Here is a 21,907-nt window from a genome sequence, read left to right as displayed (position 1 = left end):
CCGAATGTATAAAACATGGAACCGACAACAAACTCTCTCCCCTCTCTCTCTCTCTCTCTCTCTCTCTCTCTCTCTCTCTCTCTCTCTCTCTCTCTCTTTCCCTGCTCTTACTGGCAGCAAACATCGCCTGGCTCCTTTGGGCCCTGGGCTACCGTGAGTACAACAAGCCAATATGACTCTCTTCAAATACGAACTTACTTCCACATGCGATACATACATGTACTCCCTTTCTCATGCTTCGAGACTCTTTAATCCTTTGCCCCATCTCTACATGGACACACGCTCCTACTACCAACTACAACACGTATACACATGAACACTTTTCTCTTTCTTTCTCATTTAACCGGCCTGTCTAATCTATGTCTCAGGAATGTCTAATCTTTTGTCCTCGTCCCTACATGGACGCAAGCTACTATTACCGGCTACAACAAGTGTACACTGAACCATTCTCTCTTTCAACAAGTCTGTTTAATTTCCGTTTCCACACAAGGACACTTCTAGCTACTAACCCGTTTCTCTCCTACATTCTTACTAACTAAGATAACTAATAAAGTTGTTTTTAATTGTTAAAATGACGATTCTTTTCGTTGTCTTCATCTTTTAACTAAAACTTCTAGTAATTTCTTAAAAAGTAAAGCATAGGTTCTTATAATTTTGATTCCCTTTGCCAGGAAATCTGTCATCGCCACCCTGTCCTGGTCCTAGAAGACTGTGAGCATAACCTTACCAGTGGACGGCTTAACACTTGCTTTCTTTGTAAATGGTGAGTCGAAGTGCTTCCACTGCATGGATCAGGCCTTGATCTCTGGGTCATAATAATAAACACAGGTTTCGTCCTCTGTAATCAGTATTTTGAAGAACTTTGGCTCATTTTCTTGGCACATCTCTAAATTCATCTTCGAGCACTCGACGCGTTTTCGATTCTAAAAAGATGTTAGCAATCTGGGAATCCACCTGGTAGATACCTTATGCATATACATTTTTTTTCTTTTTGCATTTTCACTCTAAACAAGGCACAGAGCTACTTTGATGTAGGAGCTACTGGGGCATAATTTGCAGTGATACTATGTAGGGATTTGAGCAGCAAGATGTATGTTTAGATTACACTTGAACTTCTGTATGTCAGTAAAGTCAGGGAGGCAGGAACTCGGAAGAGAATTCCAAAGTTTAGCGATCCCTAGAGGAAAAAAGATAATTAGAGTAGACATCTTATGCATATACAAATGGCCCCTTTACTAATCTATATCTCTTTGGGCTATTTAACGAATAGTCATGCATCAATCTTTCAAAATAACAGCCTCAACTTGACTGAGAGACACATTGTCAATGGTAGAAGGGGGCGACCGGAGTTGGAAGCTGTTTCCACAGATTTCCAACTATGTTTGAATTTTACAAGGTTTTATATATATTTCATTTCATTGACAAGTTTCATGCGATGTGCTTTCTTTCAAATACAAAAACCGGATCACTGCATGACACTCAACGCCTGATTTAGTTCAAACGCCTGTAAATCAAAAACCACGATGAGTTCAGAGCTGTAATTTTAATTTGTCACATAACCCATAGAGATATAAATCATTTCATATATAAAATTTCAGACAACCGGAAGCGGGTATTACTTATCGAATGCCCCTCTTAGGACTGGTATTCTGCGTTTGGTCATCAGACTTTTGTGGGAAAGAGAAGGCACGGGTAACCATTTTATAATTTGGTAGTGTACTTTCAAGCTCTGGCTACTTTGATTTTAAAGCATTAAAATACATGAAGAGCAAGCATATGAATTTGTTGAAATACTTTTGAGGTGCGTTGTAGCGCTTGGATGGCTAATGGCTGAGCTATGTAGATAAGCGCAATTCCTTTTCGCCGGCGAAGATATCAAAGAGGTGGATCCTATAAATGGAAATTGTCCAAAATTGGCAACAATTCCAGCAGCAGCAGCAGCTGCAAGTGAAAAGCAAAGAGAATCGTTCCTGAAAGATATTCGGAATATGTCTTATCTTTCTTTTTCATTCTGCTTTTCTTTCTCTCGCATACACATTAAAAATTATGTGTGTGTGTGTGTGAGTCCATATATATATATATGTGTGTGTGTGTGTGTGTGTGTGTATGTGTGTGTGTGTGTGTATGTTGCTTATATTATATATATGTATACATCTGTGTGCTCATACGCATATTTGTATATGCAGATACCTATGTGTCTATATTAGTGGGGCAGGTTATCTCAATATTCCATAAGAATCTTTCACAGTGATACGAGCACCAAGTGAAAAATTGTTTCAACAATCTACCCCACTATATGTATATTTTTATGTATACACATATGTATATTCAAGCAAATATTATTAAATGCAGCGGAGACACTTTGCTCTATGATTCTTGTTTTTTTTTTACGCATCAACAATCATGTTCCTAATTACATTGTTGATAAACAAATAAAACGAATTCTACAATCCCTTGAAAACCCTAATAATAATATTAGCCAACACCGCAATACAAACTCCATTAATATATTTTATCAAAATCAAATGACACCTAACTTCAGAATCGAAGAAAACGCAACTAAAAATATCATACGTAGATAGTTAACACCTATTGATAGTAATTCTAAAATTAAATTTATTATTTACTGCAAGAAGTTTAGAACACAACACCTTGTGGTTAGAAACAAATCCTCACCGGCTATAAAAACGTTGCAACAAACCATTGTAGTGTACAAATGCAAATACTCTATGGGAAAATGTAACTCCGAAAATACATTGGGCATACAACGACAACCTTATCCCGACGAATAACCATGCATCTAAATAATACTAGTTCTATATATAAACATTTGATAAAAGCACATAACTGTCCCCCTTCCAGAAAGGTCCCCGTTGACAACATAAAAATTATACATGAGAATAATATTAATAAATTAATCAATTCTTGAAGCGTCATATGTTAGAACCCTTCAACCCACTATTAATGATATTGCATTCGAGAAAAGAAATAACGCTCTAAAATGTCTTGCGTGGTTCATATTGGACGGACTTTGTTAACCGTGTCCACGAACCTGCTGATTTTAACACTCGAATTTTAATTGACATTTCATCGACTCTATATATTTTTTAATTATCGCCGTTTACTGTATATTTTAGTTTTCACTTTTAATTCTCATTTTCTCTCCTTCGGACTTTTTACTTCAACACCTGATGATGATTCGAGGACGAATCGAAAGCACTGACAGCAACAACTATGGAACTTTTATTAATATTTTTGATTTTGATACGGAAAATCGAAAAATTAAAAAAAAAAAAAAAAAAAAAGTATCATAAAGCAAAGTGTCTCCGTTGCATTAATTATTTGCCTGAATGAAAAAATACTGCCTAAATATACCAATATATATATATATATATATATATATATATTACTTGTTTATTGTTATATAAACATGCTCACATCCCGCTGCTACAAATAGCCACTTGTTTCAATCAAACAACATATATCATCAGGCAGCGACTTGACTATTCAAAAGTTCAATGAATAATATTTCAATGAATAATCATTATTCATTGAACTTTTGAATAGTCAAGTCGCTGCCTGATGATATCTGTTGTTTGATTGAAACAAGTGGCTATTTGTAGCAGCGGGATGTGAGCATGTTTATATAACAATAAACAAGTATTATCAGCTCTTTTTATTGAGCACTATCTAACAACCTCGTTGAATTCACTAGTCCATTACTTTTGAATATAAAAAAACCCGAGTATATATATATATATATATATATATATATATATATATATATATACACACACATATATATATATATATATATACACACACACACACATCAATATATATACATATATGTACACATAGAAATATGAATATAGACACGTAGCTATATACATATACACATATTTATATAGACACATACATGTAGACATAAATATAAGCAACATATATATATATATAAATACAGATATATAGATACATATATATATACACATATATATGTGTGTGTATTTGTGTGCGTCGATATATGTGTATATATATGTATCTATATATGTGTATATATATATATATATGTTGCTTATATTATATTTATGTGTACATGTGTGTGTCTATATGTATATTTTTCTTTATACGTATGTATATATATGATATATATCTGTGTGTTTATGCATAGTTTTCTGTATACGTATATATAACCCTAACACCCTCTCTTCCGAGGGCCGGGCCGCATCCGTTGCTATCCTGGTTCATGGGAGCATACTTGTGATGTACTTCTGGCCGTGTTCGTCGCTCCCAGCTCACAGGATCATAGATGCAATCCAACAGGGCTACATTCTTACTTGTCTAGTGGTGGACCCCTCGAGGGTGACCAGACTCCCACTGGTCACTGGAAAATATATTTCTGTTGCTCAGGGCACGCGAAATGTGCATGACCCTAAGTCCGTGTGGCAACATTGTCGATTTCGGCCGTCACTCTGGCTTTGTGCTGGATCCAGTCTGTCTCCATCATCTGGCGTCAGGGCATACCTGGAATAAACTGCATCTTCATTCAGGCTGACAAATCGAGAAAGAAAGAAAAACTCTGGGACATTTTTATATAACGAAACAAAATAATTATTCATAAATCGTTTTACACTTGTTATAGTCAAGTTCTTTGATCCAAGCTTCATGATGCAGGTTAAGTTCCTCTACTTAATTTCCCAGCTAAGAACAAGAGCTTTTCAACTTAGCTCTTATGGATGTCCCTCCCCCCAGGCGGGGTGAGAGCGATGTGGACGTCTCGAATGCCAGCTAGTATAAAGGACTCTAACTCTAAAAAGCCAATCGTTTTTGTCAAATCAGTAATTCCTCCTTCCACCCTTTTGGAGTTATTCTTTCTTTTTCTTTTAGAGCTTATCTCTATCAGACCTCAACCCCGCCCCCTGCACTGAGGTTTTTTTTTCTTGTTACCAATTAGGCATGATTAGTCACCCAGGTCGAACAATGCCTGGCGGTGACCCCTACTTTTTGACCCCCATTCCTCATCTCGCTCAACAGAGATTTTAAAAACAACCTTTCCGTTGTTGATAGATATATAACAGCAGATGAGATAAAACAAATTATTATTTGTTTTCTCTCTTTCTGATAAAATCCCATAGACATTTGTTTTGTCCCAATCAGACATTAACACCCTCCTCTTCTGCCCTCTCTTCTTCTATTTGAAAAACAAGACCAACTCTTTTGACATGTAGATAATTCCAAATCTGTCTCCCTTCTTCTCTTCCTCTATTTGAAAAGCAAGATCATCTGGTGTCGCCAGGGATCTCGTCATATCCGCCCCTTCCTTTCACTTGTCCATTAGTCATAATTGGCATATATGCGACCTGTACCAGAAGCCTGAACCGAAACTAGTAATTCTACAATCAGTCAATAAAAAGCAACTGATAAAATTGTTCATTCAGCATGCAAAAAAAATGTTCTTGGATTTACGGTTCTGGTCATACTGCTGTATATACTGTAGTGCAGTATGTATGCGTGCATATGTAATTTTATGTAGTTCATAGTTCTTATCATCAGAGAAAATGAAACTCACTCAATAACATTTGTTTTGTCCCAATCATGTAGAATGACTTTGACATCATCGGTCGATCTAATAATAAAGAAGTTATTTTTTTGTAAAACTGTGTCGTGTCATCATTCAACAGTAAAACGTAATGTGTGAAACATCCTTAATATGAACTTTGTCTCCCTCATCGTTATTATGAACTTTATGTAACTCTTACAAGAATGTGCATCCCCTATCTCAACCCCCACTAATATATGTTATAAGAAGAAACATCCTGAACTGTATAAATGTCTTCTATCTCTGCCTCATCACCATCATATATATGTACCCGTCATCTTAAATACGAATGTCCGACTATACAACAGAATCTCTACGATTCCAGTTGAGAATTGTCTGAAGATAGGGGTATTTTTGTTTTTTTTACAAGGTGGTCACCACTTATCAAAGCCCGGAAGCCACTCGGGGATAAGGGTTATTGCGTGTACAGTATGTTAGTGTTGAGATTTGATAACGTGCCTTACTTAAGGGGCCGGTTCATCAGGAATTTGTCAAGGCAGGATAGGCTGTTTTTAGCAGCTCCTGCCCAGATGTGGCAACGGTACTCCATCCTTGAACGTACTTGGCTTTTATATAGATAGAGAATTGCATCAGCAGTGAGATATCTTCTGGAGCGGTAGAAGGATCCTACCATTTTTCCAGCGACCTTGGCAATAGACTTGATGTATGTGTTCCATTTCAGGTCAGGAGTAAAGGTCAAGCCCAGAAGCTTATCCAAATATGGAGGTTCCCCTAGTCGAGTGCTATCTATTTCAATTGATGCCAGATGGGGGATCAGAGCGTTGATTATGTAAAGATAGGAGTTTTAATCCTACCTTAAAAGTCAGCCAGAGGATTAGCTGACAAAAACATGGTGAGACGACAACAACTATGGAAGGCAGTAATTACTGAGGATACAGTTAAGAGACTCAGCATTCCTATCCTGTTGCAGTTAACCATCTGAAGAAGGCCAGAGGAATAGTTGGCCAACAATTATGAAGATGAAGATAACACTCCCCAAATAAATCAATAAATATAAAAAATACATATCAAAAAGAAAGAAGTCTTCCTTGAATATTCAAACAAAATCTTACAATATAAAAAACAAAAACAAATGTTGATTTTCAATGATTTATTTAAATAATTATAATAGAAAACAAAAACTATATAAAAAAATATTTTTAAAACTATACAAACTGTTAAAAATATATTAAAAAAAGTGACCTATTCCTTGAATAATTCATGAAATTCTCAATTTAGCATCATTCTTTTTTACAATTTAAAAAAAAAAAACAAATGTTGATTTTGAATGATTATTTAAATAATTATAAAAGAATAAAAACAAAAACTATTAAAAAAATATTTTAAAAACTTGACAAATTATTAAAAATATCTTTAAAAACTATACAAACTATTAAAAAAAATTTAAAAACTAAACAAAACTATTAAAAAATATTTAAATAACTAAACAAATTATTAAAAATATTTTAAAAACTAGACAAACTATTAAAAAAATATTTTTTTAAATTATACAAACTATTAAAAAAATATTTTTAAAAGTTATACAAACTATTAAAAAAATATTTTTTTAAATTATACGAACTATAAAAAAAATATAAGAGTGAAATTCTCAGTTAAGCATCAAATAATTATTTTACAATTTAAAAAAAAACAGAACAAATAAAACGTTTATTTTCAATGAATATTTTTATAAATCTATTTAGTAAATACATCACAACCAGAATTTATTTTGTTTATGTTCCAAATTTTAAAAATTATATAAATGAAAAAAAAATATATATATACAAAATTCATTCTCTAAAAAGTTTAGAGAATTATTTATCATTGTTTTAAATTTTCCGTCACCAAATCTGTTTGTGTTAAAGTCAGCATTTGTTAAACTATAAAAATAATATATATTAATATATATCATCCTTTCATATTATTTTTATCCTTAGTTTTTATGTGACTTTTTTTGTAAATTGTAATTTTTGTGAAATTTGTTTTGTTTTTTTATTTCATTGACAACTTAAAAGCAATATCGCCTGATGAGGTTTTTAGGTCATCTCTTTAGAAATCATTAAAAATCTCATTCTAATAATTGACAGAAACATCATTAACTATCATGATCGTGTAGCGATCATATATATATATATATATATATATATATATATATATATATGACGGTGACTTTTCAGGCATTTTGAAAATATTTCATTTCATTAGAATGAGATTTTTAATGATTTCTAAAGAGATGACCTTGATTTTTTTAAAATAAAATATTGTAGACAAATTTATTTTGCACGCCCTTCAAAATCTTTATAATATTCAAATGATTTTTTAAATTAAATTTCCTTTTTTGAATTTACTAAATTTTTAGATCCTAAATTTTTGTTGTTTTTGGTGTGAGAGAGAGGCTAATTTTTAATATCTAATTTATGATTCTGATTCTTTTAAAATCTCTAAATATTTAACTATACAGTTGGGCGGGGTTAGGGGGGGGATTGTAAAAAAAAAATGTAATATGTGCATATATTTTCTCAAACATAAAATTACACTTTTTTTTTACATGGTAGTCACCACTTATCAAGGCCCGGAAGCCACTCGGGGATAAGAGTTATTGCATTATTATTACACTTGTGTGGAAGAATTTATAGATTTTAGTCTAAAAATCAATAAATATTTATCATGTTAGTGTAATTTCAATGAATATTTATCATTTTATCATTAGTTAAAAAAAAACCCTAAAACCAATTGAAAGAATCGTTTTTGGCATTGGAAAATAGGGACATTAGTTTTTTTCCAAATGTTCCGATTTTTCCAGATTCGAATCAATCTTTCCAATGAAAAAAATGAACATGTAATTTTTTCAGATTTCTTAATAAATAATAATCAGAATCTTTTAAATTGAATCCCAAAAGAGAGAGAAAAAGGAGAGTGATAAATGAGTGAAAATCAAAGATTTGGATGGAATTGGAAAGCTTGAAAAATTCTTGTTTCAATGCTTTTTTTTACCCATTTTATGTGCAAGTTTGTTTATATTATTCGAGTTTTCATATTTTTTATGCAAAAAAATAAATAAATAAAGATGCTTGTTAAGATAGAGTCGACAAATCGATTTTTTTAAAAATATGTTGTTTTAAGCAAAAATAATATTACGTACTTGTCATGTCAAAAATTACGAAAATTCATCATGTACAATAATTGCTAATTTGCTTTTAGCAAAAAAAAAAGTCTACCGCCAAAACCTGTAATTTCCATATAATCTAAATTTTTCATTCTGAGTTATATCCTTTGTGTGTGAACTTATCACTGACTACTTTATAACATTTAAGAAAAATGCAATTTTACCCACTTTTACTGTAAAAATTACTTTTAACTATAAATAACTTTTTACTTGATGAATTTTCATAATTTTGGGTTATATTACTATTTTCAACATGACAATTGAGTACATTAAATGATATAAATGGCTATTTGATATGTCCAAATTTTTACTTGGTTTCCACGTTAAAATTTTCTTTTAAAATGACGACTTCTAAAAGTTTTTTTTTTTGCTAAAAACGACTATTGCATTTAAATTTTCTGCAAATAAGTAGTTTCTGGATATTAAGCAATGCAATTCTTTATGGTTAAAGTGGTGGCCATCGTTGTACTTGCAAGCGCACATATCTTTGTTATAATTAATATACTCACTATTCCATAGCTAGTTAAAACATATACTGACCCAATGGATTATGGGTTTTCTAGTAAAATAAATAAATAAATATATATACATTATTTCTGTAGAAATATATTTTTTCTTTATAATATATACCAATCCTTATTTAAGAAGCTCAATATATTTATAGAGCAATATAGAGAATAAATGACAAACTATATTCCAAAATTCATGATGCTGACCATCTTATAATTTATTCCTTTAATTCAGTTGACTTTTACTGTAATTTAATTGTAAAAGTCAACTGAATTAAAGGAATAAACTATAAGATGGTTAACATCATGAATTTTGGAATATAGTTTTTTGTCATTTATTCTCTCTCTCTCTCTCTCTCTCTCTCTATCTATATATCAGAGAGGCGGTAGCACTCTCTATATAGGGATGGCCCGTACACGCCTATATACGCCTACAACACAAAACTATCCAAATCTCAACTAAAATCAACTTATAAGTTTTAAAAAGCACATATTCTTACAGAGAAGCATCTTACGAATCCAGCGAGTGTCAGAACGTAGGTTAAAATTTCAAAAGAGAGCAAAAAAGGGTACAAAAATGGCCAATTGTTCTTCTTTCTTCTTTCTTTTGAGACGATGTATCTCGGTGTACGAACAGTCTCTGACAACAGTTCAAGCATCAATCAACTGCTCTTTACACGGAGAAGTGCAGTGACCCATCGCTTTTTAGCTAACTCCATAATTAAATAAGATTACGTGTAATAACAAGTTTTAAACACTATATACCCAATGTAGACAGACCACTTCGAACACGGAACTTCTCTCAAAAGGGACAGCTCCAAATAATACACCGGATGCTCACAGACGTTCCAGTTTGCCAGTGGCTTATATTTCTTGGACGCTGAATATTTGAGGTGAACGTTAAGGTTTTTTCTTTAAACAGTAACCCACCAGCGTTAATGAAACCACAAAATCTTTATCTCAGTTGATCAAAATTGTTATAAGAGTAACCTATCAGCAAGTACGACGTCAAAAAACAATGTTATAAAAACAAATAATTCTTCAGATTTTGGACTGTAAAATATGTACAAAATGTCAATGCTGTGACCAGGATTCGAACCTAGGTTAGCACGGCCACAACGTGGGGTCCTAACCTCTAGACGATCACGGCTAACACTGACGTCTGTCGCTCTTGGCAGAAAGACACATGACTACTGTCAAACTATTGAAAAATAAGGAGGAAACTTGAAATTCTCACGCATACGCAAAAATACACTATAGCAACCATTGTTAAATGCAGCTGAATCTCTTCGCTCGCTAAGAAAAGTAGATCAGACCAGTTCTTCTAAGAACTCACCAAACGCCAAAGGAAATAAGTTAAATTAACCGCAAAAGAAACTGCAAAAAAGTCATCTTCTAAGAACTCACTGGAAGCTGACCAAAAAGAATCAAAATCCAAGCCCTAGCCACAAAAATAACTAGATATTGTGGCTACTATACACAATCTACTAATAAAAACAAGTAAGTTTTCTAAAATAAACTACAATAAATTAACCAAGTAACCTCACACTGTCACTGATTAGGACTTCATATATAAAGATAACAACTACACTATTGGTGTATATACCGTTCCACACTTTAACGGTGACGGGGCAGTATCTCAATTCTACGAAAGTTGTCTTGCTATAAGATAAGTGATATTATAGTAAGATAAACATAAGTGTTATATGTTTACATTTAATAAAAAATGCCAAAGTCAGCACGTAGTAAAAAAGCTCAGAGAAATATAGACTATGAAAAAAAACAAAGTCAAGGTATTATCTGAGCAAAAAGAATACTATCAGAAAAATGCTGAAATAATAAAAATTAAGTATCATGCAAATCCTGAGGCAAAGAAGGCTGCCTCACGTGCTGACTCAAAAGCACGGTATAACAGGGATTCTGAGGAGAAAAAAGCTGCCTCACGTGCTCTTTATAACAAAGAACCAGAAAAAAAGAAGGCTGCCTCACGTGCTCTTTATAACAAAGAACCAGAAAAAAAGAAGGCTGCCTCACGTGCTCTTTATAACAAAGAACCAGAAAAAAAGAAGGCTGCCTCACGTGCTGACTCAAAAGCACGGTATAACAGGGATTCCGAGGGGAAAAAAGCTGCCTCACGTGCTCTTTATAACAAAGAACCAGAAAAAAAGAAGGCTGCCTCACGTGCTCTTTATAACAAAGAACCAGAAAAAAAGAAGGCTGCCTCACGTGCTGACTCAAAAGCACGGTATAACAAGGATCCCAAGGGAAAAAAGCTGCCTCATGCACAAACTATTATAAATATAAATATCAAAAACTGCCAAATCTTTGCCAAAACGCCAAAGAATGAACCAAGAAAAATTTAATAGTGAAGGTATGAACATTTTAGAACTTTATAATACTCTAACTGTTTTATCAGAGAGGCAGTAGCACTCTCTATGTAATATAGAACCGATGGAGGACCAAGAGGCAACTCCTAAGGCACAAAACCCAAAGACCTAAAACCCAGCAGGAAGCGACCTGCTACTAATGGAGGCGGCAATGAGCCGCCTCCTAAAAAAGACAATACTATCATGAATGTAAGTTTAAAAATAAGACTGTAAGTAAAAATACTAATTAACAAGAATAAAAAAGCATTGGAAATGCAAAAGGATATAGGGATGGTATGCCAAAAAGTATACAAACAAGATAGCTATGAATGGCTAGGCACATGGAAATAGAATTGCATCCAAAGTATAGCCCTATAGCTTTTTACAACCGTAATGATGGCACAGAATGAAGATTGGAGAAAAGCTATAGGGCTATACTTTGGATGCAATTCTATTTCCATGTGCCTAGCCATTCATAGCTATCTTGTTTGTATACTTTTTGGCATACCATCCCTATATCCTTTTGCATTTCCAATGCTTTTTTATTCTTGTATATTATATAAAAGGCCATATGTCTGTCACCATATTTTCAAACTATCTCTCCTTCAACTAAAAGTCGCAGAATGGTGCTAGTGAACCTCAAATGATTGGATTTTTTACGGATCGTTCTTTTATGGGTCTTTAGCCGGTTAAAATAGTTTTTAAGGGGTCAAAATGGGTCAAAATTGAAAAAAATCGTTAAACATTTTTTACATTCATCTTAGTTTATTTTTAATCAGTTCATATGCGTGTCATGTTGCTACAGTGGTAACGTCACCAGCTTTGAATGCTAGTTTTGTTTTTGGTTTCGATTCTAGCTGATAGCACCTAAATACTTTTTTTTTTACTTTTGAAAACACGACTCTATAATATGTACAAAATCTGGACAAATTATCATATTTAACCATATTTTACAACCAGGCAAAGCCCCTCCCCCTCATTAGTGCATATATATATATTACAGTTTTTAAAAGGATTAGTGGAGTCATTAGAATTTGAGGGAAGATCGATGCAGGGAGAAAAAAAATAGACACTAAAAATAGTCAAAAGGCTATTCGACTAAAATAAAAAAGAAACATCTCAATACGTTTGGCTGTTTTTGCATTGTACACAAGGCCCGTTCCAAAGAACATCTCAATATTTTGGAGGCCGTAACTGTACTAATGTGCAAACCATCGCTCTGTAGGCAAAAAGAGCTGTCGCATAAATTAGATCTGTTTAAAGAGCTCTGATTTACCGTGAAGAAAAAAATGCCTACATTGCGTCATTATTTCTTGTTTCTGCACTTATTTGCAGGCAAGTTAAAGTCTTTTTTTTTTGTTTGTTTTTTTTATTTTGTCCCAGGTTCTGAAATATGGACGATATATCACGGGTTATTCATTCATTTAATGTAGTTTTATATTTTTTTCACTCCTCTCTTCGCCTCCATTTTTTAATTGTGTAATTGTTTTAATCGCTTCCGACGTGATCTCTTGACAAGGGTCGGACGAAAGGTTCCTCAGGGTTCTTTTTTTATTTTAGTCAAATAGTCTTTTGACTATTTTTAGTGTCTATTTTTTTCTCCCTGCATCGACCTTCCCCCAAATTCTAATGACTCCACTTATCCTTTTAAAAACTGTAATAAAATTTTGTACCACAAAAAAACCTTTTTAAATATATATATATATATATATATATATATATATATATATATATATATATATTCTAGACTACCCGTGACCCATTAGGTCAGTATGTTATATTAGCTTTGGAATTAATGTAGGAACATGACACTTGTGATGTAAAGAAAATAGTTTTTGTGACCTAACAAACATTTCTATGAAAGTATATTAAAATGAAAAACGAATATAGATAGATTTCTATGAGTCGTTCTGTTTATAATTATTTATCTTTGAAAAGAAAAAAAAACTTACAGCCATTGAATTATAAGTGGTTTGCCATACTTATAGCTAAATGTTCACTGAACAGATACCATAATACTTAAAGTTAAATTCAAAATTTGATATATCTTTTTTAAATGAAATTGTTAGTTGAAAGTACAGAATAGTTAAAACACTCTCCCCATGTTAAGAATCGCTTTTTAAATAGAAAATGAAAATAAAATGCAACTTTTTTCATTTATTTTAAACAAACATCAATGACCAATTGGGTCAAATATTTAATTTATGTTATTAATAAGGTCAATAAAACTAATTAAGACAATGCGGAAATGAACGATGTAAAAAAAAAAGCAGAAAGTATTAACGATTGTTTATTTGGATAATTTAAACGCGAAAAAAAACAAAAAACAATAGGGATGCTGAAAACGTACACAGTAAAACAATACATTTTATTGTCGAGTTGATTATTTACGCTATTATGCATTTATGTTTGTGTATGCATGCACAACCGGATGTTTGGTTACAACACCTGTTACAAGGTCATTTGAGTTTTATAATTATGTAGATTATTTATAAAATAAAAAAAAAGATCAGTTATTTTTTAAGAGGGGAGGGGTAAATAGCCATTTATATCATTTAATGTTATCAAGACATACATGCATCTTTTACTATTATCATGTAAAGGGAAATAACTCCAAGATTTTTTTTCACAGAGTTATTTCCCTTATGTTAATTTAAGAAAAGAATGGGCTGGGGGAAGAAGAAAGATGAGAGAAGGGGGGAGAAAGATGAGGGAGGGGGGAAGAGGAAAGATGAGGGAGGGGGGAAGAGGAAAGATGAGGGAGGGGGAAGAGGAAAGATGAGGGAGGGGGGAAGAGGAAAGATGAGGGAGGGGGAAGAGGAAAGATGGGGGAAGAGGAAAGATGGGGGAAGAGGAAAGATGAGGGATGGGAAGAGGAAAGATGAGGGAGGGGGAAGAGGAAAGATGAGGGAGGGGGAAGAGGAAAGATGGGGGAGAGGAAAGATGAGGGATGGGAAAGAGGAAAGATGAGGGATGGGAAAGAGGAAAGATGAGGGATGGGAGAAGAGGAAAGATGAGGGATGGGGGAAGAAGAAAGATGAGGGATGGGAGAAGAGGAAAGATGAGGGATGGGGGAAGAAGAAAGATGAGGGATGGGGGAAGAAGAAAGATGAGGGATGGGGGAAGAAGAAAGATGAGGGAGGGAGGAGAAGAAAAAGGAGGGAGGGGGGATAGAAATTATGTTACATTTTTTTCACGAGCAATTCCAGATAGCCCTGCTTGTTTTGGTAGAGAAGACAGCCTGTTCTATAGAATTTTAGTGTTTTTGTTTTTTTTTCTAAATAACATTGTGTTTACTCATGAAACCAACATGATGAATTTAGTACAAGATGTTTGAGAATAATACAAATAACGATTTCTTCGCCGTAAATTATTAATGATCGTAAACAAGTTAAATATAGAAATTGATTAATGTAATGATGAGGAGTTTGGGAAGATCTGATGAGAAAGAGCAAAAGTTCAGAAAGGCCAAAAATGGAGGCAAGAAAAAATAACAGTGACTAAATGAAAAATGGATTGGAAAAAAAAAATTTTTCATAATTAAAAAATTTTTTTTTAACTGGGTAACATAAAAGACATCTTTTTTTTTTTTAAAAGTGTACAAAAAAAAGGAAAAAAAAAAAATTTATTTTTTTACCTTGTTATGTAAATGATAAGATAAAAGGTTTTTAAAATATTTATAAAAAGTAAAAAAAAAAATTTTTTTTTAAATATAAACATCTTTTTTAAATTTACACTCTTTCGGTGAAAAAAGTAATTAGAAGAAATAAATTTCATTGAAGTTTCGAGTAATTGAATTAAAAACAAAAATAACGAAAATAGAAATTAAAAAAAAAAAGGAAATTAATTTTTTTTTTAAATTGAAGAAAAAAAATGAAAATCAGCAGACATTTCAGCCTAAATAATCATAAATCTTTCATGTTCCTCCATCTCTCTGGAACACTAACCAAGTCTAATAACATCAACTTAGCAGCGACAATAGCAGATGTTTATAATCCCCACTTATGAAGGCCCAAAAGCCACTCGAGGATAAGGGTTAATGAGTGTACAGTAGTCACTGAGTCAAGAGTGTATGAATAGTTAGTGGGGTAGAAATGTATTACTTATGGGAGAAGCTCAACAAGAACTTGTTTACATTGAACTTGAAAACGGCCATATTTTAGTCAGCTGGGAAGCAGGTTAGCAGAACAGAATTCCACAGGCAGGCAGTTCTATAAAAAGAAGCTTTGTTCATGGAACTTGCGTTAAGATTTAGACACAGATAGAGAGTGGGGGAAATTGTTGGTAGTGGTTGTAGTTAGACGAGTTTTCTATCACAACTTCCAGAATTCAACAGAAATATACCATAGTTCAACAGAAATATTCTAGAGTTCAAGAAAAGATATCTAAAGAAGGTCAGAGGTTACATCGATCGAAACATAAAAATAACTCTCGACGAGACCAGTAGTCCGAATAATTCAACTAATATGAATAGTCAATCCTCATCTCAAAAATTTCACAAACTTAGTAAAATAGAAGAAAAAATTAAATTTATTGAATAATGTAATTTATTGGGTTCTTTTATTGCTGCCAATTCCATATGACAGAGTTATCTCCCTTGCTTTCGCTATGTTTAATAAGAATATGGATTGATATTAAATTATATTTTTTTTGTAAAGAATTGTTCTAGAGGATCTACTGCTTATTTCTCATAATTTTTATTACATAACATGTAATTATGTAAGAGTGTTTTTAACTAAGATGCAATTGTTTTTTTTTAAATCCAATTATGATGCTAGTGTATATATATATATATATATATATATATATATATATACATACACATTCTTTGTTTTTACATAAGAGTAATATGCTGCTTCACCATCATGAGCATGTTTCGGTCAGCTAGTTACTAGTAACTAGACACTTCTTCAGGCGATACAACTTATATGAAAGCAAAGTTTGTAATGAAAATATCAGGTCTTCATCACTGACTGAAACATGCTCATGACTGTGTAGCAACATATTACTGCTTATGTAAAAACAAATAAAGAGTATACTCTGCTCTACTTCGGTATTGAGCACTCTTGTATTAACCTCGTTACACTTCATTGGTTACTTTACCTTTGGAAAATAACAACTTCAGATTATATATAGCTGAATCCACTGTGAAAAATTTCCCCCACTCTATATCTGTGCCTAAATCAAAACGCGGATTCCATGAACAAAGCTTCTTTCTTAGAACTGCACGCCTGTGGAACTCTGTTCCGTCTGCCTGCTTCCCACCGGACTACAACTTGGATGTCTTCAAGTCCAATGTTAACAAATTCCTAATGAACCGCCCCCTTAAGTAAACACTTCATCAAATCTCCACACTAACGTAATGTACTTGTAATAACCCTTATCCCTGAGTGGCTTCCGGGCCTTGATAAGTGGTGATCACTGTAAAAAAAAAAAAAAAAAAAAATATATATATATATATATATATATATATATATATATATATATATATATAAGGGTAGCAAGACAGCACTACTGTCAAAGGAAAAGTAAGACGCCTTCTTCCCTCCACTAGTCTGTGGGATACCCTTGAGCATAGTCGAGAAGCCACTTAGGCCCCCAACCCCCTCCTGATCAGGGTAACGTGAGGTCATGGAAAGGTGACTGATGCAATACAGAAGCAAACAAATAATTCTGTTTATGGTTTCGTATTTCGTTTTGCTGAGTAGAAGATACCTCTGGACACAATGGTCAGAACAATCGCGCAGTATGGGAACTGCTCGGACAGAAAGAAACTGCAACCTAATATCTGTACAACTGCAAAGAAAGCTATGGCAATACATCAAACTCTTTATTCGAGAAACAGCATGAATAGGATTCATAATTGGAACATCTCGCTCGGTAAGGATTACCATGATAGGTGGCACCTGATCGTCATCAAACTACTCTCCGACAACAGCAGGAAATAATGGGAAAGAAGCAGAGGACGACAGTGAGAAACATACCTTAACAGTTTGAACACTTGGGCAACATAAAAAATGATGAGCAACAATGAATTCATGAATGCTTCAAGAAAGAGAGATAGATGGAGAGCCATAGCCGTCAATGCACCAGGCAGGACACCACTTGAATGAAAACAATGCATAAACACCAAAAACTTTTCTTTTCTTTCTCTGTGTCTTTAGCATCAAACAGAATTTATACCAAAAGTTTCTTTCCAAACACTTCTCATCTGTGGAACACAGTACCATAGGGTTGTTTCCCTGCTAACTACAACAAGGTTGTCTTCAAATCAAATGTCTTCATGAATAATTAAATTTTGTTCACTTCACTAAGCGTTTTCAATCCTCTCATAATATTCGTCATCATTTCATTGATAATTCATCCATCTCAGTGATCCTTACTCTCAAGTGGCTTTAGGACTTCATAGTGACTCATTCGTTTGAAAAAAAGTAAAAATGCATAGTATTTTTTACAAAAGTTTTCAACGAAAGTCAAATATACGGAATGGGCAATAACCATGAAGAACTAAAAACTCAAAGACGGAAAAAAGATTCGGAAGTGCATGTTCTTGTTCACAACGTTTCGGCCGATGTTAATTCCAACTTTTTTTGTATTTTGTTGGACTCAAGAATCTTTTGGTGTTTGTTAATATATAGTTGACAAATCGATTTTTTAAATATGTTGTTTTAAGCATAAACAATATTACATACTTAATCATGTCGAAAATAGTAATATATCCAAAAATTACAAAAATTCATTGAGTAGAACAATTGCTATTTTGTTTTTAGTAAAAAAAAAAAAGTTGTAAAAAAAGTAAAAAAAAGTTAAAAAAAGTTAAGTTTTTTAAAAAATTAAAAAAAAAAAAAAAAGTAAAAAAAAAAAAGGTCTACTGCTATAGACAACAAATATTGCAGCCATGACGCAAGTAATCGAAAATATTCTTTTCAGAGTTATATTCACTTGCGTGTAAACTCTTACCGTCAACTTTATAACGCCTAAGAAAAATACAATTTTACCCAAGTTTCCATAAAAATTACTTTTAACTAAAAATAACTTTCTACTTGACGGTTTTTCATAATTTTTGGATATATTAATATTTTCAGTATGACAGTTAAGTACATTATATTATTTTTGCTTAAAACAACATTTTTTTTTAAATCAATCTGTCGATTATATCTTAACAAGCACCAATCTTTCTGCCAAACTCAGGAATTTACATGGAATTCTGAACAGAACCTTTTATTTAATCCAAGATGGTAGTTTGGTCTCGTTCGGTCAGCCATGACCAGGTAGAAGTCTTAAGTAATTTGTAATTGTATTCTCAGCATTATTTGAAATAAATTTTTCCAAATACTTACTCCATTACATCACAAACAATTATAGTATAAATTCTGGAAGTGTTAAACCTGATAAGACTTATATCCAATCATGGCTGGTGGAATGGAGCATGTTATCCCAAAAAAACTTCCCCGAGTATAACAAGATACACCTGAAGAAGGTCAGAGGTTACATCAAGCGAAACGTTGTGGAAATAACACTTAGGATAAGAACAGTAGTCATAATAATTTAATATAAAGGATTTTAGACAATGGGATTTGAACGGAATCGATCTAACTGTAATTGGCTGACTGAAACATACTCATGAATGTGTAGTGACATATCAATGTTTATGTAAAAGAAATAAAAAGTATAGTCTTGGAAGTGTCTTAACCTTTAAAACTATATAATAACTTTATTTAATTTTTATATTTTTTATCATTCATTGGAAAACTATTTCGTCAGGAAGTCATTTAATCACCTGTAATATATATGATTAATAAAATGGATAAAATCCCACAATATGAAATTTAAAATGAAGGTGGAGAGAAAGCTCGCATAAGACAGGCGAAACGTCGAACCTCTAGATCTCTCTGCCTCCATTTTAAATTTCATATATATATGAGTCAACATTTGTCCAAAATTCCTCCACTATGTAAAAACAAAAAAAAAAAAAAAGAAAGAAAATTCTATATGATGTACGTAGTCATGGCAGAAAGAAAATATCATACATCAAAAGTCATGTAAATTGATCGAATAGTTTTATTCTTATATAGAAAATCATTTTTAAGCGAATGAGGGTTTTTTTTTCCCATATCCCCCCCCCTCCTCCTCCATCATGCTAAGAACAATTTTCTATAATCTGATTTGGAATTATCTCTCTGGTTCCTTCAGACTTTTCAAGATGGCATCACGAGATCGTAGCTTTTAGTTTAGGCATAAATGTGATTTTCTTATTTAAAAATAAAACTACTTGATCAATTTATGTGATTTTTGGAATATGATATTTTCTTTCCAATATGGATAATAAATCATACAGATTATTTCATTTTTTTGCATGGGGGTGGGTGGATTCTGGACAAGCACTAAATATTTTCAATGTCTTTTTTGCTTTAACCTTTTAACATTATTTTTCTCTTTCTTCTTCTTCTGCTGATTCTTCTATTCCATTTTTCATGCTAATGCGTTTACCGACACCATTCTTTGCATCTCTTATTTAAAGATACATTTTATATTCTAGGTCTATGACATCATTGTCACTGCCTATGTTATTAGATTGGGTTGTTCTTGTTTAGAATTCAACCTAATTAAAAAAATTTTCAAAAACTACAGAAAAATCGGCGCTTCTACACTAACAGAACAAAATTTTGTAGTCGATGAATGGAGTTTTCAGATAAAAAACAATGGTTTCTAATAATTTTTTTGTCAATTCTAATAAATTACAATATTAGCTTCCAAATTGTTGCCAAAATTAAAAACAACTTTCGTGTTAGGTGAAAAAATTGCCGCCATCTTGTTTTAATAAAATAAATCGAAACAAAAAATTATCTCCCTTTCTAACTCTCCTGTGTGTTACATAAGCAAATACAATCATTTTCTTCAAATTCTCTTTACTATTTTCTTTAATAAATAATTTCCTACCTAATCAATTTTTGGATATAATACTCTTAAAAATACGAGGAATACATAGATACCATTGTTTCCAATATTATTATGATTTCCTAAATTTTGTTCTGATAGTGTAGAAGTACCAAAAAATCTTTATTGTGTACATATGCATCACAAAACAAAAAACACATAAATTGATCAAGTCTTTTTTTTTTTTTTTTAAGATTTAAAGCAATTTATGTGAAATCAACTTGAATTATTGTAGATTTATCTGCCCTTTTTTTTCTTTTTCTTTTTTAAGCTGGCAACGCGAGACAGTTCATTTCCGCTTACTTATAAAATTTGATTTTCTTAGTTAAAAATAAAACTGCTCGATCAATTTACATTATTTTTATTCCATAGTTTTTAGAAGACAACATCTTCGTTCTGTTATGGGTACATCAAAATTTCTGCGTAGTTTTATCTTCTTAATTTAGCTGAACTCTAAATAAAAACATATGTTATTTTGGCAATTCATATAAAAATTTCATAAATTTTTGTCAGAAAAAAAAAAAAAAAAAAGGATGAAGTGGTGTTCTGAAGATGGCAGACGAGGGGAGATAACTGTGACCATCCTGTTGCTAGCATTAGTGCGTGTCAGTCTCTGCCGATCTGTAGAGACTTGGTTCCTTCTTTTGGGAGCGAGCCACAGCAATTTGCAGACACTGAACCCACTGCTCCACATTCTGTTGGTCTTTTGCCTTCAAAACGTAAGTCTGATCTCCTGTGAAAATTTCGAAGGCCCTTGGAATGTCGCGGAAACCCTTTCTTACTGCCTTCACACTCTGGATTTTGCTGACTGGTAAAGTTTCTTTACGCTGAAAAATAATTTAAAAAATGATGAATAAAGAAGATTCTTCTTAACCAAACAACTTATGACACATTGGATATTTATTATCTACTAGCTGGATGCCCAGTGTTACTCGGCCGGACAATACCCTAAAATATGATATTTTAATTTATGCAAATTGCATATGTATTATAATAGAATCAATCCTCTATTGAATGATATATTACAAGGAATAAGTTGCCCAGTGGACTAATTCGCAAAAAACAAAAAAATAAAAATGATAATGTTCATCAAATTACGTCTGTGTTTGTTTACAATATTACGTCAGCTGATATTTAGGCTTCACTTCTGATTAATGTTTAGTTTTAAAATATGCAAACAATGAAATGATTTGCAGCCATTTTAAATGGTACCTCTTCTTTTATCATAAATTCAACTCATTAATAAGAAAAAAATCAAAATAAAATGGTGAGGTATACCCAAGCTTGAATAGGTGACCATTCGATCTGTAGTCGAATGCTCTACCACTGA

At 32.5% G+C, this 21,907-nt stretch overlaps 1 protein-coding gene across 1 annotated transcript in view; it reads right to left on the bottom strand.

Moving 5' to 3' along the window:
• Positions 1-20,922: 20,922 nt before the first annotated feature.
• The window catches only part of LOC145297763 (ventricular zone-expressed PH domain-containing protein homolog 1-like), a 97,375-nt gene continuing 96,390 nt past the window's right edge, over positions 20,923-21,907 (bottom strand). The window contains 1 exon segment of the mRNA XM_080144006.1: positions 20,923-21,404. Within this exon segment, the coding sequence (XP_080000132.1) occupies positions 21,174-21,404 (231 nt within the window). The 3' untranslated portion in view covers positions 20,923-21,173.

Source organism: Euprymna scolopes, chromosome 18, assembly GCF_053919585.1.
Source record: "Euprymna scolopes isolate OS-2025 chromosome 18, ASM5391958v1, whole genome shotgun sequence".
Classification (NCBI taxonomy): Eukaryota; Metazoa; Mollusca; class Cephalopoda; order Sepiida; family Sepiolidae; genus Euprymna; species Euprymna scolopes.
The sequence above is the reverse complement of the archived record's forward strand: the minus strand, read 5'-3'. Positions and strand labels throughout refer to the sequence as shown.